The sequence below is a fragment of the Cheilinus undulatus genome, linkage group 4, assembly GCF_018320785.1.
Source record: "Cheilinus undulatus linkage group 4, ASM1832078v1, whole genome shotgun sequence".
NCBI lineage: Eukaryota > Metazoa > Chordata > Actinopteri > Labriformes > Labridae > Cheilinus > Cheilinus undulatus.
In genome coordinates, this window is record NC_054868.1 from 32,068,513 (window position 1) to 32,092,878 (window position 24,366).

At 40.0% G+C, this 24,366-nt stretch overlaps 3 protein-coding genes across 4 annotated transcripts; 2 read left to right on the forward strand and 1 right to left on the reverse strand.

The window, feature by feature from the left end:
* The first annotated feature begins 2,141 nt into the window (after positions 1–2,141).
* On the forward strand, positions 2,142–9,187 carry si:ch211-113e8.10 (E3 ubiquitin-protein ligase ZFP91). 2 transcript variants are annotated; one of them, XM_041785455.1, is made up of 12 exons: positions 2,142–2,920; positions 3,216–3,253; positions 3,393–3,509; positions 3,938–3,977; positions 4,282–4,392; positions 4,478–4,573; positions 4,657–4,842; positions 5,005–5,055; positions 5,216–5,294; positions 7,284–7,398; positions 7,901–8,000; positions 8,181–9,187. In XM_041785455.1, the coding sequence occupies exons 1-12, from the start codon at positions 2,499–2,501 to the stop codon at positions 9,184–9,186; spliced, it is 2,361 nt and encodes a 786-aa protein (XP_041641389.1). In that variant the 5' UTR covers positions 2,142–2,498; the 3' UTR covers position 9,187. The 2 variants fall into 2 exon arrangements, with proteins under 2 accessions (XP_041641389.1, XP_041641390.1); XM_041785456.1 differs by having other exon boundaries at positions 3,941–3,977.
* A 1,405-nt stretch (positions 9,188–10,592) lies between these two features.
* si:ch211-113e8.11 lies at positions 10,593–11,761 on the reverse strand. Its single transcript, XM_041785457.1, has 2 exons — positions 11,413–11,761; positions 10,593–11,310 (listed from the first exon to the last, which is right to left on the reverse strand). Exons 1-2 carry the CDS (start codon positions 11,493–11,495, stop codon positions 10,593–10,595), a joined length of 801 nt encoding a protein of 266 aa, XP_041641391.1. The 5' UTR covers positions 11,496–11,761.
* Positions 11,762–16,499: 4,738 nt separating this feature from the next.
* cntf (ciliary neurotrophic factor) lies at positions 16,500–24,036 on the forward strand. The gene is made up of 3 exons (XM_041785664.1): positions 16,500–16,920; positions 21,779–22,093; positions 23,261–24,036. Exons 1-3 carry the CDS (start codon positions 16,795–16,797, stop codon positions 23,432–23,434), a joined length of 615 nt encoding a protein of 204 aa, XP_041641598.1. The 5' UTR covers positions 16,500–16,794; the 3' UTR covers positions 23,435–24,036.
* The last annotated feature ends 330 nt before the right edge of the window (positions 24,037–24,366 follow it).

A 24,366-nucleotide genomic window follows, 5' to 3' on the forward strand; every position in this document is an offset into this window, starting at 1 on the left:
CACAAAAAAGTAGTACAAATATCAAACTGCTATGTAGTTGGTTAAAATAACCATCTGAGCCATCTACAAAATGAATAAAACCAGCTTATTACTTTTATTTAAGAATGAAGACACAAAAATATTTAACAGTATAGATAGGTCATATTCTCTGAACATGAACATGTTTTGCAAGGGCCTGTACACTTTCATTAACAAAAGAAACATTTATTTATGATTTGAAATATAAATATATTCTAACTTTAAGCATACATTAGGAATTTCACTCATAAATCATTGCACATGGATCCCTAGTGTACAATTCAAAAGCAATGTCAGGTTCAGGTTTTTTTATTTATCAATACTTTTGTCGGTTTCAAGTTATTTCAGTGACTTAAAACTGACAAGTTGCTGGTTTGTCATCTGCTGAGCACTGAGGTGTTCTTGTATCAAGGCACTGAACACCAAAAATGCTCAGACACTCTTTCCTGTGCATCCCCCCCCCCCCCCCCCCCCCAATTGACAATTTTATAAGCGTATTCTACAAATTTATATAACCAATAAAGTGACTGGAAAAGAGTATAGTCTTGACCTACTCTTTTTGTAAAGGAGGACACATTTATTATGCATTGGCACAATACAAAGAGAGATTGATTGATTAAATGTGAAGAGCATCGTGTAGCCTGTGTATGAAGTACGCTATATGAAGAAAGTTTGACTTGACTTTTTGACAATGAATCTCCTGTAGTATCCTGTTTGTTTATGGGTGCGCAGTATACAAAAAAAACCAAAAACAACAACAACAAAAAAAAAACCTCAGTAAAAGTTCAATTTCCTCTTAAGGATAAATAAGGTTTGTCATATCTTATATTATTCTCTGCCTCCTTCTGTCATGGTTAATTTTGTATTTGGACCTTAATAATTTAAAAGCAAGAGGCTATTTTTTTCATCGTTTTGGTCACCCTCCACTAATATTAACTATTCATTTGAGCATCCACACAGCTACGTGTTCACGATCGTCAACAAATTCTTTCTCATCCAGAGAAGAGGGAGGAGGTATTTCCAAAGAATATTGCCCACAACATACTATCTTCATAAACCACACCTGCTTCACCACACTGACCAGAAGTAGGAGAATCACACTGTCACTTGACTTTGTGATGTCAGAGGAGTTGAATAATAATAAAGCTTAATTTATTATTCACATTTCAAAAACAGAATTAGAAGGCGAAGCATACAAAGCAATAGCCAAGCAGACTAATAATAATAATAATAATAATAACTTAAATTGTATAGCATCTTAAAAACAGAGTTTTACTAAGTGTTTTGACATTGAGGAGACTCACAATTAAGACAAAGCATAGGGACACAACAAGAAAGACAAACCCCAACAACAGATGAACACATGAAAAGAAAACCAAGACAGCTGTTAGATGATACAATTATATAATAATATAACTAATGTTTATAATTGTAATTGTAATGTTTATAATGTAAATTGTAAACTATTGCTTTTTAAAGAGAAGGCCTTGTAAGCTAATCTATTATGTTAAAGACAACACCGCCATCTGCTGGCAAAAGCACCCCATCAGACCAGTTTGCAGCAGGACTGTACAGTTCAGACCAGACGGTGCAGGTTTTCTCTGGCAGCCATGTTACCTTCAAAGTCATCAATTCGGAATACTAAAGGGGAGAAATCGAGTCTTTAAAAGCAAAAATACAACAACTGCAAGATGACAAAAATTCAGTGTTAACAGTTGTCAAAATTATTATCATGCAACAATTAAAACTACAAATACAAACTGCTCTTTTGGTTGCATAAATTAACACATTAACGATATTTAGTTCTAACTCTTTTTCTGTTATTGAATAGACACCTTTTTCTGATTCCACCCATAAATTATCATGCGTCCTAAAAAAAAAACATGAAAAAAAGACACAAAACCCTTTTAAACTGAGTCGAAACTGTCTTGATTTGGCTTGTACTACGATTACCATGATGCCTCGACAACATCCGCGTGCACGGTGCCGTTGGAAGGCTGCTACCCCCGTTTGCAGATTTATATACAACACGGCTAAGCTGATTCCATCTGCACTTGACGAGGAGGGAAATCCAGATGATTTAACTGTCTGTTAAAATTCGTTGCCGCTCCTGAATGTAACCTCAGTTTATATTTGGCTTAAAGGAGACGCAACAAAGCGCACAAAATGGTTGCGCAGGAGGCCCGGGCGAATAAGTAGGTTTACTATAGCTTTAAGAACGCGAAAATTGTGTCTGCTTCTTTAAAATTATATCGGTTTATTGCTGAATAGATAATTAAGAAAAGTTTTCAATTTCAAATCAATAAATGTATGTATTTAATTTGCGACGAGCCATACGCTATCACAGAAAATGCACCACTGTTGGATAAAGGCCGCTTGCGCTCTAAACGTCTATTAGCCAGATGTGGTCCGTTTTTACCGAAATCTCCAGCAAACCTGCTTGACTATAAGCGGAATTTAAAGAAGGCTGAAGTGTCTTTATGGTGATGGAACCGCCCGGCTACCGAACCGAGGATGTAAATAAAGGGGAAGATCCGGAGAAAGACAAGGCCTTAGAGCAAGCCCCGGATACTAGTATGACCGTTACCCCGCGGAGGGGGCTCAGAGAGCGGGGAGCGGGCCGTCCAAGGTCCGGTGTAGCCGCTTCTGTAACGGACGTTAACGGAGCAGCGTCGAGCCCACTGAGCTCAGGACGAGTTTTAAGAGACAGGTCGACGAGGGCAGTACCGGCCTGGTTGAAGGACACTAAGAGCGACGACGATGATGAAGAAGAACCGAGCCCGGACACCAATGCAACCAAGCGGAGGAAAGTTTCCAACTCAAATCGGAAAAAAAACTCAGAACCAACGACTTCTGCTGAGACTGGAGGGGGGGTCGCAGGTGACAGCCTTCAAGGCACAGAGTAAGTTTTTAATTGAACAGTCCTGTCTAATTTTTACATTTGTTTACATTACAGCCAGTCCGCACTATTATCTGTGTGTTTATGTCGGAGTGGTGAGTTCCTGTTAAAAGCACGCCTTCAGCATGGCTCGTCCCCTTTCTGCAGCTCTGCATGGGGAGGGTGGAGTAACACTTACCTGGCTTTACAAATGAGTTCTTGATGATGCAACTTAAAATGCATTGTTGCACTTAAAATGAGATGTATTATCTGTCTGAGAAAAGGTCTTACCTGAGTGACTTTTTCTTTCTCTCTGCAGCTCAGAGGACTCAAAGAAAGCTGCCACAGATGCCCAAGGTAATCACATAATTGTACAATTCTACATTATAGTTTTTTCTTTTTATACACATCTGTATGAAGAGTTTATATCAGTCTTTAGCACAGACGTCATGGCAACCAGTATGTTTTATGGCGTGCCTCTGATCCCTCACTCCAGCTCTTCCCTCCAAACGCCCCCCAGCCCAGACTCGTGCCAAGCCCCCGTCTGGCAGAGCTGTCCGCGGCTCTGCCAAGCCTGTGTGTAAGACCGAACCTGGAATGGAGAATCCAGTTGGTGAGCAACCTGTTGGCAATGAGCGACAATGGTTTAGCATGTGCGGGCCCGTAATTCACAAATTAAATTGTACATCAAGCAGATGTACTCAGCTGTGTGCTGACTGCTGTTCTCCAGGGATATTACCAAATCTGTAAAAAACCCTCAGAAGCGTCTTATTTAGATGATAGGGATGTTATGGTAATGGGTTTACAGTGTAAGGGGATCAGTGCTGCCTCATTAAAAAATGTGTGTGGTTCCTACCAACAAGTTGAAACACCGCACACAGAGAGGATAGCGAAATAATAACATGTTACTGTCTGTGATAATGCAAGGTATTTGCCTTTTGCGTAAAAATCACAGCATATATCTAAAATGAAACATTATAAAGCATCAGGGTGTCCAATTTCCTCTCAGAAACTCACAATGTCTTTCTGTTTGTCATACAGCAGTGGAGGAAGAGGCTAACGATAAACAAAAGTGTGAAATGTAAGTATTTTTTTGACCATCTGGGTCTAGTTAAATGTGAACAATGCATGCATTATGAGTTTTACTCAGTGCTGGAGCTGTTTGTCTTTATGGTGTGGTGTATTATCAGACTAATTTACAAATAAACTTACTATGAAATCAAAAATCTCTAGAGGTAGCTGTTTGTTATTTGAGTGAGCTGTATCTTAGAAGATAAAGCTTTTAATAGAGCAGTTCAACCTCCAGCTGTAGCAGCAGTTCTTACACATACTGTCATACCTGATCACCTGCAGCTGCATTTTGATGATCACTTTTGCCGTTGCAGTAAAAAGAAAAGGGTTGAAAGTGAAGACGTTGCTGAACAACCCTTGGATGATGAAGACCCTCCATTCCAGGATGACCTAAATGACCTGAACTACCAGCCACAGAGTCAGAGGTACTCTTCTCTCAAGCACATACACTCGATGCTGTGTAGGAAGAGGGGAATCTGGGTGTAAGTGATTTGTTTATTTGCTTTTCAGTGGTGCAGAGGAAGAGGATGAGGGCCTCAGCAGCGATGAAGATCTTCCTTTTAGAGATGACCTGAATGACCAGAGCTATGACCCAAAGGCTGAAAGGTGTGAGAGTGTGTCTAAATAAGTAGAGAAAGGCACCGTATCTTAGTGTAGTACTCTGATATTCTATTGTGATATTGTTTTAGGGATATACCTAAACCAAAGCGCAAAGCTCCTCCCAGACAGAAGGAAAAGAAAGAGAAGGAAAAAACTCCTAAAAAAGAGAAAGAGGTTGCTGAGATAAAGATTGAAGGCTTGGATAACGTTGAGAGTGTGGAGGAGGAAGTAAAGCTCGAAGAAGAAACAGCAGAGGACCCAGATGGACCGAGGAAGTAAGCACAGTAACAATCAACGGGTATCAAGTTGTCTAAAGGACCTGTACACAGTGGAAGTGAATTTGAAGTCAGCACTATGTATAACTAAGCACTAAAGCAAGGAACTTTTTTTTTATTGCAACAATTAATTTGCAATCGTCTTTACTCTTTCTGTGTTAGGAGAGGACGTCGGAAAAAAGATGACAAAACCCCACGACTGCCAAAGAGAAGGTAAATCTTTTTAGGGGCATTATTTTTATCTTTACCTGCCTGAAATAAAGGAAATACTAGACATTTTTGGCTGGCATAAATGTAAATTGTATTTATGTCTAATGAATAAGATCTGGTTAGTTTTTGTTTTCACTGCAGGGACATGTTATTGCTTTCACAGGAAGAAGCCTCCGGTGCAGTATGTACGCTGTGAGATGGAGGGATGTGGAACAGTCCTGGCTCATCCTCGCTACTTACAGGTTAGTCTCAGCAAAAACACACTGTCCTACTGAGGGTTGCTTATTACCTGACACTGCAGCGGTTTTAGTAAATGTATCTCTTAATTTTTAGACCATTGAAAGCACCTGTGAAGAGTTTTTAAATGGTTAGAAGACATGCTAAAATTCATTCTGTCTTTAAATGACTTACAAAAAATAAAATAAGACCAGCAGGAATAACAGCTACTTTTCCATATCATTATTTATAATGCCCATTACACTGCCGCTGTGAAAAAGCCTTTTTTAACATCATGAAAAGCCAATATTCATTATATGATATGTTTGACAGTTAACCAGGAAATGATAATTGGACTTGAGCTAATATAGGGCTTTTTGTTTCATCTGACCACTCAAACTTGTGAAACAAACTTGTTAAAAATGAAACATAATACTCATTAGTAGGCCTTTCTGAATTAGTGGTTAATCACCTGAATCTATAAATTGTTTAATTTTTATTAAATAGAATAAACCTAGATAAAAGAAATTCACAATCACAAGTCAAGACACAATTAGACAAAATAGATTCAAAAACTAACATTAAAATATTAAAACAAACTTTGGAGATTAAAACCAAGACATGATAAAGTGTTTTTGAAGTTCCTTTTAAGTTAAAGTGCATCACCTTGTACCAGTTTTGTTGAGAAGTGCAATAACTGCAGGTACAAAAGTGTTCTTTTAGCATTTATTTCTCCCTTTAGGAGCAATAAAGAGATTACCAGAGCAAAAAGGTTAAAACTCTGAATTTAAAGGGTGGGAACAGTCATGGAAAACGGAGCTTGCCTTATACTGCAGCTGTGAAGAATGAAGATCTTGTTGGTTGAGTTGCTGTTCACCAATAAGCTTCTTCACATCACTCTTCTTTCACTCTGACTTGGTTTGTTTACATTTTTGACTGCTGTGCAAGCAGAGTGCTCTGTTCACTTACTGGTCAGCGTCACTGAAATCACAACAGCAAAATGATGATCTCAGGGAAAAAAATCAAACATGCTAGACTTCCTGGTCAGAAGGAGGTCTGAATGTCTCCAAGACATGTTTTTGATTATTGTTCAATATGGCACACTACATGAGACGAAACAACAGATTTTCAGGGCCTACAGGCCCCAAATCCCTATGACTGTCTGGTCAGGCTGAAAACGTGCAGTCTTGGCTTCAATCATGCAAATCATAATTAAACATAGTTGTCAGGGGCTGTAATGAATTAATCCTGTTTGCATTTATGGCTGATACTGCAACAGTTCAGTGTCCTGCCAAAGGGCACTCTGTCACACAATTTTAGAAGTTGAGAATTGATCCTCTGACTTTCCAACTGAGAGACAACCTTCTCTGTCTCTTAGACATAGCGACCCCAGTGAAAGAGTCAAAACAGAGTAAACACTACTTACTGGAACTCATAACAAGATCTGCAAAGAGATGATGCATCTTTTTCCACAGAGCCTGGCACATAATGAAAGTCCGTGGCAGTAGCTGTTGCTCAAAATTTTCCACAATTAAGTAGTTATTTGTGATTATCAGTCAGTGAGACTCACACTTTTAATACAAAAATTTAACACAAAGTGCTTTACAAATACAGAAAATTAATTAAAATAGTACTATTAATACTTCCATTTCCTTTTGATCATCCAAGGTCGTGTTAAAATGCCCGTTAACATTTATATTTCTGAAGATTGATTAATAGTTTTAACCTTTTAAGTTGTTGTTTTCCTGTTTGTCAGTATCTTCAGCTGAGTCAGGTATGGGGCCGTGCTATTTGGGTTGAGCACATTTCTTGAAGACATAATGATTAACTTGTTCAAAATTAGACGTTCATTCAATCAATAATCAACATTAAATAAAGAGGGTTGTTAGGGTCGAGGAAAAATGCATTAATATCTATGTTCCAACAATACCTGACAAAACAACAGCCTTACTGACATAGATCTAGCCATCACACAGATATTAATATTCTGTTTTGCATCTTCTTTTGCACACCAGCACCATATAAAGTACCAGCACTTGCTAAAGAAGAAGTACGTTTGTCCTCACCCGTCATGTGGAAGGCTTTTTCGCCTGCAGAAGCAGCTGCTGCGTCATGCAAAGCACCACACAGGTAAACACACACAGACATGAATCATTGTTACTTTGTTTTTTCAATGTGTCAGGCATTCTTTGTATTGTAATGGTCAATGCATGACATGATGAGGTTTAATTAAAAGCCTACCTCAGGTTTTCTTACCTCCCCTGCACAAAATCGCATATGTACTTTCCTTTTGAAAATTGTGCTTACAGCAATTGTTTTTGTCATGTGCAAACAAAAAAAAAAAAATAAATTGGTGTACCGATGAACGAGAGATTAAATTGCTCCCCATCTACAGAGGATATAGTCCCCAAAGAGTGGCCTAGGTTTGACCTCTGGCCTCTTCTCTACTCTCTTTTCTTTTTCTACTCTATCCTCTGTCCTGTCTCTGAAATGAAAGCAAAAATAAATATTACAAAATGACTTATTATGCTCAATCCATTATCATTCTTGTTCTAGTTAGTATTGATAGTTTTTGGATGACAAATCTATATTTGTTTTTTGTTTTTTTTTTTCTTTTTTTTTGTGATTACAGACCAGAGAGACTACATCTGTGAGTTCTGTGCTCGTGCCTTTAAAAGCTCCCACAACCTGGCTGTGCATCGTATGATCCACACAGGAGAGAAGCCCCTACAGTGAGTGTTTCTCTCTCAGCTTTAATTGGTTGGATATGGTATAGTTGGATCATATTGGATTGGTTTAATTGGTTTTAATTGGTAATTTAATTCAATTTAATTGTTCTCTTTTTGAAAGTATTTATCTATCTCTTAATTATGTTGGATCAGTTAAAGTAACTTCTTCGTTTCTCCTCTTAGGTGCGAGATCTGTGGCTTTACATGTCGTCAGAAAGCGTCTTTAAACTGGCACATGAAGAAGCACGATGCTGATGCAACCTATCAGTTCTCCTGCTCCATTTGTGGCAAGAAGTTTGAAAAGAAGGACTGTGTGGTGGCCCATAAAGCCAAAAGCCACCCTGAGGTGCTGATTGCTGAGGCGCTGGCAGCCAATGCTGGCGCCCTCATCACAACCCCCGCCTCCCTGCTAGAACTGCCAGGAAACCCCATGCAAACAGAAGTCAACAGCATGGATGTGAGCCAAGTAGGACAGGATAGTCAGGGGGACCTGATGAGCCAGGAAGGACAGGTGGGGCAGCAAGTGGCTCAGGTGTCTCAGATGGGTCATGTGGCCCAACAAGTGAGTCACCAGGTGGTTTTACTGGGACAAGACCAGAGCCTCCATACAATGCAGGTGCCAGTGACGATTGCTCTGTCCCCTATCGACCCCCCTTCGCCAGCTGATAACCAGCAGCAGACTCACCTCCAACTACAGATGCCCGTCCAGTTTGTGCAGGCAGCTCAGCAGTCGCAGCCCCAGATCCAACAGCTGACTCTCCATTCCGGCTCGGTGGTGACCCAGCATCAGCCCCAGCTCCAGCCACTTCAGTCCTACTCCTCCCAGCAGCAGAGCCACGGTCAGACACAAATCCTTCAGATGACCTTCCAGCCTGTCAGCCAGTCTCAGACCCATATTCAGCAGATCCCCATTCTCGCCACCTCTCAGCAGCTTCAGACACTGCACACAAGTGCCCCCAGCCCCCCTCTCCTGTCTCCATCTCACCCCCAGACCCAGGATCCTGCCTCTACCAATGGAGGTGGCTTTATTCTGGACAACCCGGTGCTCTCATCTTCATCTCAGTCCGTTGGTTCTCTTCGGCAGACTGAGGCCACAGGCGCCCCTGATGGTGTGGTCTGGGAGCAGACGGGACAAGGGGAAGTTTTGTCGGACACCACTGAGAGACATGTGCAGCAGGCGCTTATGTAGAACAAAAATAGTGCACAAAAACACTGAACATAGAAGTAGATAATGCCACCAGTAATCTGATATACTGTTTTGCAACATTTGAGTTAAATGTAGGATCACCGGTATATTAAGTTCCTGTTCACTCATAGTCAGATTTGGTAGCTTTTTAGAATATCTGTATCAGGGAAGATATGTGTGTGTCTGTATGTGTAAGTTGTTGCCTTTGTACATAACAGTCATGTAAAATTAACTAGCCTTTTAATGTGAGTGTGTGTGTGTATTGATGCTGAGGTTATGTTTTAAAGCTGTTGCTCTTATGCAATAATATAACATACCTCTTAGTAATATACAGCACATTAAATGCCAAGTGTTTGGCATCTAGGTTTCTGATAAAATAAATTAACTATTTATATAAGCAATTAACACCAAACACATGCAAAGAAGCTGTAGACAGACCCTGATACGTGTGGGGTGAGTGAAGTCTGTTCAAATGAATAGGCAGCTATTTTTTTCTTTATTTGTCCAGATCCACTGTACAGACTTTATTTGGTCAGGTTTAGGAGAAACAGAACAGTAACAATTCAAAGTGGTCAAGAGAAACATTTATAACCCTTAATATTAAAGAAGATATTTTCCCTAACCCGGTGAAAAGTGTTGAAGTATGCATATTTAGCTGGTTTTAAGTCTATGTCACTTAACCTAAGTTGGCAGCATCTGTTCAGATGTTTAAGTCTAGCTGTTGATTCAAGTTGACAGGGTATTAACCCTTATAATTCATATCTTACTTACAAATAATCCTTGGTTATGATTGGCTGCCATAAAGAGACCATGGACATTTTTAATCACTTGAACCCATAGGAATAACAGTCACTGAATTAGACAAAAGCTTTTCAATAGCTGTTCAATACCCTATGAAGTGTAAATTAGTTGAATTAGCAAAGTTATGTAGAAACTTTAGAGCATATATTAATACTAAAAATCTGCACCTCTCTGATTTGTGATCTAGAAGGTTTGTGGTAGAAGAAACACACAAAAGTTGTTTATATGATGTAAATAAATGTCTTAACATTTATCCAAAGTGCATATATTTATTGTTTCAGAACATGGTTTTGGGGAATGTATTGCTCATTTCACCAAGGGATGCTACAGTTTAGATGACTGATCCATCAGCAGAGTTGAAAGCTTTGTGGTATGCTCTCAAGCTCCTTTTCCCTGTGTCAAAAATCACAAATCACCCTTTATGTGTATGAATTAGGGATGGATTAAATGCAAGTTTCATGGCTAATCTGCCAAACTTGTAATCCTGAGTCATTAATTCTACAAAGGAGAGTGCAAGATTTAACACCATAAACACACTGAGGTTACTACGTCATTCCAGTGCTATTGCTTTTGACTGTACAGTGTTATAGCTTATATAAAAAATCAAATCAGGTCATATTGATCCGCTCTCTCTCTCTGAGCATGGCATACTGTTTCATAGCTCGTTTAGGAGGAATTAAGGTGTTACTCAGTCCAACCCTCCTCTTCTTCCCTTTCTGCCCCCCTGACTCTTCCTCTTTTGACTCTTGTTGGAGACTTTGAGATCCTCCACCACGTGAGGAACCACCTTCATCGGAGTTTGCTGGATCAGATGATGGTGTTTCTTCATTCACATGTTGGTGACTATCAGCAGGCGTGACTGGCGTCTGAAGGTCACTATCATGAGCGAACTTGCATTTGATGCCAAACCTACACCGTCCATCCTTCCTGTAGGCAACGCACACCCTTTTACCTCCTATCTGAGAGGGTTTGGCTTGCATTGTAAGGGGGACGTGTTTCTGCAAGGCGCTGAGCTTCTGGTCCGCCTGAGCCTTGAAAGGATTGGCAAACACACTGCTGTCAGAGCAGGTATTCAAAGGAGGTGGAGGTAATTTATTAGAGGAGAGGCAACCCCGGGAAGGTGGAGGAAGAGTGGGCGGAAGGGCTGCAGAAACATCAGCTGCTGTTTTTTTAGTTTGTGGTGGTGCTGGTGATGATGATGAGGGCTCTGGGTCTTCATCCTCCTCTGGTTCACTGTCTGAATCACTGGAAGTTGAACCAGCCTCCAGTAAGAAGTTGCGGCTCCTTTTGTCAGCTGATACTTCATCAATCATCTCCTTAACGCAACTGAAAGATGGAAGAAGTGCAGAGAAGTTACCAACGAAACTATAGTAGCACTGTTTTGCTATTTTTGTGCGTAAAATCGATACTATTCAACTGAGGACGTACCCAGCTCCATTGTTGTTCGCATCCTCTACATCTCCATCACTGTCAGACTCCGAGGACACTCCATAGCCGACTAGAGAGTTCATGTTTAGCCACCTATCTAACGCAGATGAAGCTAAGGTTGCTAAACTGCTAGCTGCTTAGCAAGGTAACAAAAATTAAAATCACTAATGCTGCATCCGAATAGCACGACTTAAAAGCAAAAAGTCGGATTTATGACCATATCACGACGCAAAAAAACGTTACTTTTTCTTTTTTTCTCTAAGGAAACATCTTGGTTTCATAGAAGCTAACGTTAGCCAGCAGCAGTCATCGAGCATCTACTTAGTGTTTATGTTGAGTCTGCCTGCACTGACACCTGCAGCACAGGCGTGGTATTACACCTTAAAAAATTCAAGCGGATAACTCCTTCATGTATTAGGTGCGTTTAAAAAATCCAATCTCATAGAAAAAGTACATTTTTTGTGATTTAATTCAATAACGGAAATTTCCATATATCCCAGATACACTTCATACAAAGATAATATTTCAAGGCTTTTTCGTTTAAATCTTGATGATTACAGCTTACCGCTCACACTATCCACTATCTCAAAACATTAGAAAATCACTTTTTATAGTTAAAGTAGGCCTTCATGTAAATATATTACACTTAAACTACCATTTAATTCGTTTCTCATGTTCAGTGTTAGGGGAGAAAAACAATCATTGATATGTTTTTTAACAAATATTTTGACTTTTGGCCACCACACTCAGATGGTGGTTTCTTCGAGAGGTCTTCGAGCTCCCTGCAGGAGATGACCCTGCAGGAGTTCATCAGGGCTGCCCACATTGACGAGGACCACAATCTACCAGTGATCATTCTAAATGAGGAGATGGAGGGTGAGTAAGGAGCAGGACTACGTTAAGGCAATCCCCCTGTCTCTGACAATGAGGAGTTTGATGACAACATTGGACACACCATGAACATTGATGTGAGGGAGGATGAGAGAGATGAAGACATCTGAGACCCAATTTGGTTCTATTATGAGGAGAGGGAGGATGGAGACACTGATGACAGCAGCGACTGGAGTGATGGAGCTGACATCGAGAGTGAGGACTCCAGGTATGACTCTCAGTACGAGGATGAAGAGGAAAAAGAAGAAGATGATGATGAGTATTGCCTCAGATCTTGCTCCCCTCTGGTAGAGAAGCTCCTTCTGGTCCACTTTTGCTAGGACTGGCGCCAAGAGTTCCCTCCAGTTGTCGCTGGACCCTCTGTCCACACCGGACCTCCTGTCCCTTTTCATCCTGTACCACCTCAGGCCTGGACTCCTCGATGAAGGGAAACAGGGAGGAGAGTGCTGCAGCACTGGAGAGTGCAAAGAAGCTGAGGATGGACTATGAAGGCGAGGATTAGGAGCTGCCCTCTACACCCGGACTCAGCTCCTTTACTTTCAGAAGATTATGGCCGGCTCCTTTGGACCACAGTGACTCGGTTTAAAAAAAGAGGACCTGTTTGACATGAATTGGTAATTTTGAAAACATTTGTCTTTAGGGTGGCTGATAAAGATCCCAGTTGCATTGACAGCATTAACAAATATGTCTTACAGATGAATTGCAATTATTCTGTAAATTTAGAACTACTCTCCCTACTAACTCTTTTGTTTATCTTCATAAGGTGTAGTTATTGCAGACAAAGGTAAGGTCATTCTTTTTTATTTTAACAAATGCATCCTTTAAATCCAGATCCTATTTATCAATAATTTCAGATTTGTTTATTTTACTCATCCTGTTGCACTGTCTTGTTTTCTAAGTCAGGATTACTAGATTGTTGTCCAGGGTAGAGGTGAGGTCAAAATGACTAAAATTAAGAGGAAGCAACTTTAATAATCAGAGGAATAAAGGCAACTACAACAGATGGCTGTATCTACATGATAAAGTAAGAGAAATCATTTAAAATGACTACTGAAATTTTCCTGAAGGATCTGACTCTTGCCCTAACATAGAAAGATGGATCATGGATAATTTGATACTATAATTATTGTCAATATTTGTCCCTCTGCACCATTGAGGAGAAAGAAGACTACATCAAGAGATTTTTACACCCCAGACCAGATGAGAGGGATGACTACAGGACCAGCTGGAGAACACTGGTCACATCTCCTTTCATTCAGCACGGTGAAAGTATCTCCCCACTAACAGTAGTTTCCATCTAGCTTAACCCCCCGCTTGCAGCTGAGTGAGGAGGAGCTCCCCAGCTTGACCAGCACAGAGGACATTTGTTTCCAACTACTACTATCTTGATGGATTTGGGACAGTCCTCACATGTCAGCAAGGGGTTGAAGAAAAACCTTCAAGGTAGAGACAAATGACAAAAAAAAAAAAAAAAAAAGATGGAAATGAATTCCAAACAGTTAAAAGTGTTTAGTATGTTATTTTTGAATTCTTTGATTAAATAATTGCAATGTAAGTTCTCATTTTTGTTTATTTCAATTCAAATTTGACTCAAATAAAGTGTGACTGTTGTTTGTATTATTATCACAGATTGTGAAGCTCAGACATGACAAGAATGTCCTTGAAGAAAGTAGCAGAATGAACAGACTCAAACACAAACTTTTTGCAACATTGTCATCTCAGTGTCTTGACTCAACATCAGGACACCTGGTTGCTGACATTTCAAACCTTAAAAAATCACACATTTTTAATGTCTTGATGAATTAAAGCAGAAAAGGGCTTAAAGTGCAAAGAAAAATGGACACAACCAATATAAGTATAATAAAGCTATTATAAAGTTATAAAACTGTTAAAAAAATCACCCATTCTCCCTATACATAGCTTGAAAATTTCAATAAATAGGTAAATTTTAGCACTGGATCACTATTTATCCTTATAAACCCATGGCAGCATCCAACTGTATTATAAAGTACCATTATCCTTCATTACAATAAGTTATTTGACAAGAAACAACTCTTTTTACAGACATATGATCAAATACGGAGCCTCAGTTTTTCACACTAAAATTGCAGTAACTGTTACAAATCCTCCACAACATTTAGAACTACTATTAAACTTTATATTATGTGAGTTTCATCAGAGTGCTATGGTTAGTTTTGGTGTTAGGACCATTTGTTTAGGTTCAAAAGAGATGTAAAACTGCATTTCGCAAGTTCTGGAGGAAACAGGAAGTTTCAGTCACTGCTGATTGGTCAAATGTTGTGATATCACTTGACTGATCTAAACTGATTGCCTTAAAAAAATCATTCTTGTTCTACTATATTACAGAGAGTTGGGGGGAGGCCATGAAGGAAGTCGACCAAAGTGACCAGATATAGTTCCTTGCCCCAGAAGGAGCTCGGCCCATGCCATAATCTCTGATTATCCATAAGTGTCTTATTTACTTTCAAAATAAAAGCAGGTCTGTATCCAAAAGGGAAATCAATTATCCTTAGTTTCAGAAAAAAAAAGTTATAATTCAAACAGTGGAATCTCACAATGTACCAAAAAGAGGAGACTAATCACCATTACCTACAATCGTGGACAAAAGTATTGGCACCCCTGGAATTTTACCAGATAATACACCATTTCTCACAGAAATTGTTGCAATTACAAATGTTTTGGTATACATGTGTTTATTGCCTTTATGTGCATTGAAACAAAAAAAAAAACAAAAAAAAAAACAAAAAAAAACAGTAAAAAAAAAAAAAAAATATATATATATATATATATATATATATATATATATATATATATATATATGAAGAAAAAAGACAAAATTGACACAATTTTACACAAAACTCAAAAAATGGGCCGGACAAAATTATTGGCACCCTTTTAAAACTGTGGGTAAATCGTTTTATTTCAAACGTGATGTTCATTTAAACTCTCTTGTGGCAGTAACAGGTGCTGGCAAATGACCAAAAACATACCTCAAAAAGCCCCAAGGAATGGTTGGAGACAAAGCGCTGGAGAGTTCTGAAGTGGCCAGCAATGAGTCCAGATCTAAATCCCATTGAACACCTATGGAGAGATCTTAAAACTGCTGTTGCAAGAAGCACCCTTCAAATCTGAGAGACCTGAAGCAGTTTGCAACAGAAGAGTGGTCCAAAATTCCAGTTGAGAGGTGTAAGAAACTTGTTGATGGTTATAGGAAGCGATTGGTTTCAGTTGTTTTTTTCCAAGGATGTGCAACCAAATATTAAGTTGAGGGTGCCAACAATTTTGTCCTGCCCATTTTTTGTTTGGTGTAAAATTGTGTCATTTTTGTCTTTTTTCTTCAAATTTTTTTGTTGCTCCAATGCACATAAAGGCAATAAACACAAGTATACCAAAACATTTGTAATTGCAACAATTTCTGTGAGAAATGGTGTATTTTCTGGGAAAATTCCAGGGGTACCAATACTTTTGTCCACGACTGTATATAAATTATGAGATAAATCGTGATAAATGGTTTCCTTTAAAACTTTAATTATTATTTAAATACCCTGTAAAAGTGCAGTATGTCCAGATGAACAAATGGTGTCAATGTGCTTTTGTGGTGTGTTTAATGCCAGTTGAAGTAACATTAGGCCCGACATAACATAATAATGTTTTAGGTAATTTGGAAGGTTTTTAGATAGCCTTAGGCTGGAAACTATCAGCTGTACGGGCTTCAGACATTAAAAATCATGAGGAAATAATCAACCTTTGTGAAAACTGTCTTCTTGACTTTTGGGTTATCAAGACATTTCTGTATTAATTTCAGTGTATTTCCTTTTAAATCACATCACGGGAGCTTTAATTTTATCTTAGCTGGCGTAAAACACCTCTCTTATCCACGCCTATAAAATGATTTCAGAGATAAATGTGATATCAGGCCCATGAGTGAAAATAGGAATTACTTCACAGTTTCAGTCGGAAGGCCATCTTATCCTCACAGTTGTCCTCCTGTGATCTCTGTGTACAGTAAGGCTATAAGTAGGCTAGGCAGGTTGAAACAGTCACACAACATCCTACACTAATTTAGACGATGTCTGCCCCTGTCACTAACAGTAACCCTGATAAGCTCCTCATGAATAAGTCGATGAGCTCTTTTCCCTCCTTCTTCCGACTCTCCGCCCCCGCGTCCCGTTAAATTCCTCCCGTCCGGCATCAAGTTCTCGGGGGAAAGGGCGGAGAGTTGGCTCTTAACTCTGTCACAGTATAAGAAACAGTGAACTCGTTTTACCGAAACCTTAGATAAGTGAAATGCTCCAGGTCTAATTAAGGCTGGGCTGACTGGGTTTCAGTCCGAACGGAAGGAGAAAAGTGAGCTGTCGAGTTGTCGGGATGAGGGAGGCGTTCACGGAGTAATATAGAGAGGGGGGCGGCCTGTTGCTCTCCAGCTAGAAGAGCGCTTGAGACTTCCCGGTAGGGTCAGCTGGAGGTCCAATGGCAGACAGGAGAACTAGAGGCATGACCGGCTCGGACCTGAGCAGGACGAGCAGCACTACAGCCCGGGCTTTAGCTCTAGCCGAGCAGCTGCACCACGAGTGCTCCATCTTACTGGAACTGTATGTGAGTATGGAGACTGTACTGGTTACTTTATACCTGAAACATGGATGCCAGCAGACAGTGTAGGAAAAGAGAGAAGGAAAACTGTGTGTGGGTGAGGGAGCGAGAGAGCTAGTCAAGGTGAAATGGAAAGTTGACTTTTCCCCTCCTTCAGTGTGTTCATGTGAGTGTAGTGTCTGTAACTTTGTGTGCACGTGTCTGCGTTTTTAAAGAAATACATCATGGACAAAGTGCATGAGCAAAAAAGGATGAGAAGGATGTGTGCACAAGTATGATAAGAGCAAGAAGGGAGTGTGTGTATTGGTGTATGTGTGTGTGACGAAGAGAAATGATGTCTAGGACAGCAGGGGGTAAGAATGCAGAGTGGAGGGGGTGAAGTATGCTGGAATGACAGAGGTGGGCGTTTATTCTGGCACAGACTCATCAATGCCTGGGCACCAAGGCTTCATCTCTCTCCCACAAGCCTGCGTCTCTTTTGCCTATAGGTGTGTGAGCTACTGTGTAATAAAACTGCCTGGTGTCCTGCCAGCTCACTGTCTCATCCTTCCTTTCATGTGTCTAGCTGGGAGCAAGGGAGCGACTCAGCAATAAAACTTCACCCTCCAGGATTTGACCCTTATCCATGGATCCTGCATGTCCCTTTTTCCAATATTCCTCTGCATGAATATTTCTCTCCGACTTTTTGGCTTGTGTGTCCTTTTAGAAATAATCCAGCACCCCCCTAAAGCCACAACATCAGATATTGTACATACCAGTGAACACACCATGAAGTGATTAAATGTGTCTTAGCATGCCCCCTTTGTTTTCTCTCTTTCGATTTGTCCCTGATGTAGGATTAGGTTTATTTAATGCTGAATGAGTATTTTTCAAGCACTTTTATTTTTGCCAGGCATATTGTCCCATGACTATTCTTTGGGTGGGAAGCATATCATTTGCAACAGTTGATACCTTTTAAATCATTTTTAGTGTTTTCCATGTCATCATAGCTTACAAAGATCCCTGAACGCACCGCTTCAGGCAACAGCGTCTCTTTCTGGCAAATTCAAATAGCCTAAATCACATAACCTCTTCAGTCGAAGAAATATGAACTTTCACTGACTTTCACAGCTTACAGGTTACATAAGGCCACTCAGTCACACTGCTGCTAACTAGCACACAGTGTTCAACAACACCTAGGTACAAAAATCACAAGGAAGCCTCAGGCAAATCACGAGTTACCCACAAACTAAAGCAGATCCCACTTATGAACATGCCTTTGAAATTTAGTCAGAATGTATCTTTGCGTGTACTAATGTGTATAGCTGTGTTTTCAGAGATAACCTCCTGAAGATTGCTAGAAATTTCAGCCAAGTCTGAATAGAATTATCCAAAGTTTTCACACGTCCCTTACAGCTGAAGTTTTCCCAGTTGGGTTAGCCACAGACCATCCTACTGGGTGCTTACTGATCAAGAGCAGAGCTTGGTGCACATCTATATATCTATTAATTCTTAATCATCAGGGTTATTTTTTTTTAATTAATATTAAACATAGATTTGAATTTCAATCCACACTGTAAAAATGAATATGAGGTCAGTCAAGTCAGGTATCGGGCCATATGTAGGGCCCTATGAAATCTGTTTTATTTTTGGCCAAATTCCGTTTTTTCCGTTTTAATTTTTTGAAATTCCGTTTTTTAACCTTTCCACTAATTTTACCATAAAAAGAGTGTCTTGTTTATGTAAATGAATAAAATGTTGACTAATTAAATTGAAATAACCTTAAATTTTTTTAAAAATGGCCACAGTTGGCCCAGGAGCCATTGTTTGGATAACCCTGATATGAAATAATTAGAACCAGTGTAATATTCAGATATTTCCAACATTTCAAGACACATCCACATGTATAATCACATCCTTACTGATGTTTATAATGTAAATGAAGAAATCCTTCCTTTCTCTCAAACACAGAGTGATAGAAACTTAATAAGAAGGTCACATTAAAGTTAAATGGTTAAAATTAAACCTGTTACCTAAACTTTTCTTTACTCTTACAGTCTGTAACAGTCCATGCAGTTTGATTCTGCATCGTGTTTTACTCCTGACTGTAACCCTTCTCTCCTCGTCTTTCTCCATCCTCACTGTCTGTCTGTCTGCCTCATATCAGAACGCTACGTATTTGCTCATTAAGCAACCAAAGAGAACTACAGTATCTACGGGAGGAATTATTAAGCTAACTGTTACTCGAATGTAACATCATTTAGACTGCGGGACTTTATAAAATCTCGAGTCTGTCCGACTCGGTTTTGAATCCTCCTAGGGGTGAGCGTCTGCCTCGGGCAGACACACCTCTCCCTCTCTGTGACTCTCAGGTGTGGTGAGGTAGAATTACTCAAATCACGGATGAGTTTTGTTGAAGGTGCAACATTATGTCACCTGTACACCTGTGAGCTACGTGATGTTTGCCGGTGTTTTGTTTAGCCGCTTTGACATGCTGTTATTGTTTAAGAGGGGGCGGGGTGAGTGTTTGTGAAGTGAGGAACAAGTTGTGCCCGGCTTTAGTGTTCCCCTGGGAACATATTCTCTGATATACGTTCCTCTTTCTAAAAAAAACAGCATTTCAGTCAAATTCATTCAATTTCCGCGATTTCCGTGTTAAATTGTAAATTCCATTTTTATTTGCCAATTCCGCGATCCCGTCCGCGATTCTGTTAATGCGGAAATCATAGGGCCCTACATATGGCAGCTCAACACTTTGCCACATCAACCTTGGTACTGCTCGGGCCTCCTGATGTCCATCCTCCAGGCTTGCACCAGGCCTATGCCCCATCCCTCCAGGTATCCTCCCAGCTGCCCCCTGCATGACGCATGTGGTCACCCTCGGCATCTGGCACAGCCCACCAGGTCCTGGGCATCCAGTATGCGATCAGACCCAGGAAAGTGCTAACCTGACACGCCAGATGGATTTGTTTCACATATCCATCTGGTAAACCTCTCATACACAGAGTTTGGGAAAAGGCAGAGCCTTTGAAATAAAACTCGGAGGGTGATTGGATGAATGCTCTGTCCTTTACATCTTTACAGGCCAATCAGAATAACAAAACACGTGACGTAGCTGCGTGCACAGCTACTATGGAATAACTTGAACCATGGTGACTATAGACATGTCAGTACACGACTTTTGTCATTTTTGAAAAGAAAACAACTCACTGCTGTTCTTTGTTCTTCTTTAAATGAAGAAATGTGGTCAAGTTCTGATAAAACTGGTGCTTTAGCAGCATCCACGCTAATGTCTTCTGCCATAACTGCACCGGCCTCTTGTTGCTGCTTGCTTACGTCACGACTCCGCAGCGCCTGAAAGCACTGCCCCTTGACACTGATTGGTGCTTGGTTGAGGGAACATGCGATTCCACAGTGCTCTTAAATCCTCCAGTGGGCATCTCTGCTCACTGAGCTGGACATCTTCCGGAAGCAAGCAACCCTCTGTGAAACTCCTGACAGCGCCAAGTCAGAATCCAAAGTGCCAGGATGTGGTCTACCATCGATCTCCTGGATGTAAAGCCAGATGAATATGAGGGCCTGGCATAGAATAGTTAAGAAATAAAGTTTCATAGCTTTTTTGAGTTAAGGGACGCAACTCAGTACTTTAAGCTGCCACAAAATACACATAACATGCTCATAGCCAAAAATGTTAAGCTGGCAGAAGATTTTTTTCCATTAAATGTATACATATCAGTTAGAAAATGTACGCCAAACTTAAATCTTGATGTTGATAAGGAATATATCTAAATAGTTTAAGAAACTGTTCCTGCCCCAGAAGTACTCCATACTGCCCCATATTACTTGACCTACATGATTTTATGTACTTCTGGAGCGCCTCCAGCCTCTTAAGAAGTCAAATCTGTTGACAGTGCAGAAAGCTGGTGATTTTGTTAATTTTGACAATACCAGTTAATGTTGTTAAATCCAGCTGATAATAAACAGAATCACCTATGTAACTCTTATCAAAGTTAAAATTTTTGTTTATGGTTAAACATATTGGTGGTTGACAAAGTAAATTTGTGTTTTACTCCACCAACTTTTAGTAAAGTGATATGAATGTCATCACCTCCTCCTGCTTGCCTGTGGTGAAACTTTTTTCTCCATGCATTAGCTCGTTTTAGGAGTTTTGTGCATATGTGTAAACACCATCATGTGAAATGCAATTTATTACATTGATATACAGTGTTAGATCAGGTGAATACTAGCTAAGCATAAATACTTAGCAGGGGTAGATTGCTACCTTTGCAAAACCCTCTGATCTGCACCTTAAAATCTCATCAACACACAACAAATAAAAAGCATGTAGCACTTTACCTTTATTTTAGTCGTCTGCAGGCATGTGCTTCATTATTGTCATTTTTTCCCAAAGTGTCAAATTTAGATTTTAATGTTTTTATTAATCTGTTTGAGTTTGAGATGATGCTTATGTTGCATCAAACCATACATTTTAATACAGTTTTATGTGTGCGTTATATGTACAAGATTTTCTGTGCCCTTCTTTCTGTGTTTTTTTTAAGTGGATCCTCTTAACCTTTTACTTATTGACTTAATATATCCTTACCGGAATAGGGCTGGGAGCACATTCCTCAATTATCTGTTAGCCATAATTTATTGTTTGAGGCGATGTGAATGAGCCTGAGTAAATTCCTTTTGGATTAGGAGAAAATCCCTGTTGCCTCATAGAGATTCACAAGCTTTAATATCTTGCCAAGTTGATGTCAGAAGTGACATCAGTGTGGTTGGTAATTGAAAGAATGCATTTTTCAATGTTCCACTTATGCACTTCACCTCTTGACTTCAGTGAGGCGTTTACCACTGTTTTTTTTTCTCCTTTCTTCTCCAGAGAAAGAGAGAAAGCTTCTCTGCAGATGTCTCTGTGCCTGACGGTCATCTTGTGTCTGTCCCTCCTCCGACCCCTCAGCTGGACACCAGGGATAAACTGTGGCGCCTGCATTCAGCTCTGCTTCAGTGCCGCAGCTTGATGGAGAGAGCCATTGCCAAAGAGGAGGAAGAGCTAGGTGATGGGAGGAAGTCTGAGTATGAGACCCAGAGGAAGATGGTGAAGGACAGACTGTCCTTTCTCTTGATCAGCACTGGAGAACTTCTCAAAGCTGTGGATGGAACAGCGAGCATGACTCCCAGTGTGGAGGGGCTGGAGGTAGGTCGACAGAGATGTTGTGATCAGCTACACACTAATGTGCAGGGTGGGATAAGGTATAGGTGCATGCATCCCTTTTCTGTCTCAGCTGGTTTTAAAACAGTCTGGAAATAATGCCAATGTCTCTGTATGACCATCAAATAAAGCTAAACCTTAAGCAAGAAAGGTGGTTGTTTATTACAGTAGTTAGCTATGCCTCCATTCTGATAGTATGTCTTTCCTTGAAGCCAGAGTTTGAAAAAGCAGAATTTCAGGTTTTCACAGTTGAGGCACGTCTTTCCTGCTGGTTGGCGTGGTTTTGGCATAATAACAGACATGCCGACACAGTCTAGGAACAGAGATAACTGCTTTCTTTTTCATGGTTTTGAAAGTTGAACAGTAACTATTCCCTCAGTACACTTTTTCAGATGAAAACCTATGTATACGAGGATTAAGAATTACTGTTGATCAGTTAGGGTCCAAATTTTGACATTTTAGCAGGAAGTATTTAAATTTTATTTTCTGTGTTAAAATGTACATGGCAGCTGCTCTCTATAGGTTGAAATGTGGTGCCATCTGTCATCCCCACAGAGCGTAACAGTTACCACCCACTTTTTCCACGACTGTTAACTTCACTGATAGCTGTTGACAGCTAAAATTTGCAGCCCCACCAATCAGAGACATTGCTGTTACACTCTAGGACTGTGGGTAAGGAAGTCCCACAATCATGATTAAATGGTATCTTTCTTACAAAAGAGTCTGTAATATACCAACTTGTGTCTTCTACGTGACCTTTTATCATTTTTTTCCCAATTTGAACTATCCTTTCTGGAAAATGAATGTTTCATTCATTAGTAGTGACAAACATTAAAGTTTCCTGGGCAAAAATTTCAATGTACATAATGCATCTGCAACAGTATCATACAGGTGTCACTGTGGGCAGGCAGTAGTGTAAACACGGTGGGAGATATACACACTCAGTGTTGTTTTACCATTGTTTTACATTGACAACAAGGCCAGCTGGGGTGTAAATATCCCACTTTGAACTGACAATGTGTAAAGGACTAACAATAATTTTAGAGGGTCACCCCAGACTAACCTGCGGGTGGCCCCTATATATATTGAAGGGCAATGTGCTGGACAGACGTTAGGACAGAGCTTTATAATATTGTACTTTTCTATTGGCAGCTAGACGGTCCGACTGTTTTGTTCGAGCTGAAGCTGTGGGTGTACCGGATCTTCAAAGAAGTGGACTACTGGTCCAAGACGGCCGTAACCACCTTGCAAGCCCTGCCTTCGGAGACAGCTAAGGAGCGAGCAAGGATCAGGCGGATTAGGAGCACAAGGAGCACAAGGAGATGAAAATATAAAGACATGAAAAAGTTTGTGTGGGTGTAAGGAGGAGTAATGAGAGAGTAGAGCTGTTCAGAAGAGAAAAAAAGGTGAGTCAAAGGGATAAGAGGGAAGAGAAGATAGAGCAGCGTTCAAACGGGGCCACAGTGAGAAACTGACAAGAAAGAGATGAGTTACATGAACAGAGGCCTTTGAGAAAGAGTGAAAAAGACTGAACCTATGTTTATCACCTTAATACATTTGTTGTAGTAAAATATAACAGAGTCTGATACACCTTTCTATTTATTGTTTTAACTTGTAAGGTTACAGAATTTCTTTCTTTCTTTCTTTCTTTCTTTGGAATTGGGGAAACATCATGATTAACACATTTTTTATTTTTACCTGCTAACGCAGCAGTTATTTCTTTTGTTTCCCTCATGCATACTCTCCAGAAGCATCTAAAGTTATTATTTAAGATACATCACCAGGATCCTCTGCAGCTGATGGTGGAAGCAGTCAACAGGGGGCACATTCAGATGAAAATTAGGACATTTAAATTCATGCCATAATCAGATGTAGCACTGGTATGTCTTAAGTATAAACCCTGTCGCTTTAAATCATTACTCAATTATCAACAAGGGATGTGAAGTGCGTGGAAAGGAAAATACTTGCAACGTCGCCCTCTGGTGTTAATATGATGGCATTACATGAATGTGTTCCTTCTTTCTGGCTTAATTTTTCAAAGTGGAGTCAAATTAACTTTCCCTTCTTTATTTTATGTTTTAGACAATCTTATTAAAAATAAATCATGTGAAAATGTCTCACAGGCAAGAAACATGTTGAACTCACTGAAAAACATACAAATCTGCACATAAGCAGGGAGTACGTCACAAATACTTTAAGGAAAAAGATGAGTTTTTTCAACATTGGATTGGTGTTCAAGATCATGTTTGAAAATGACA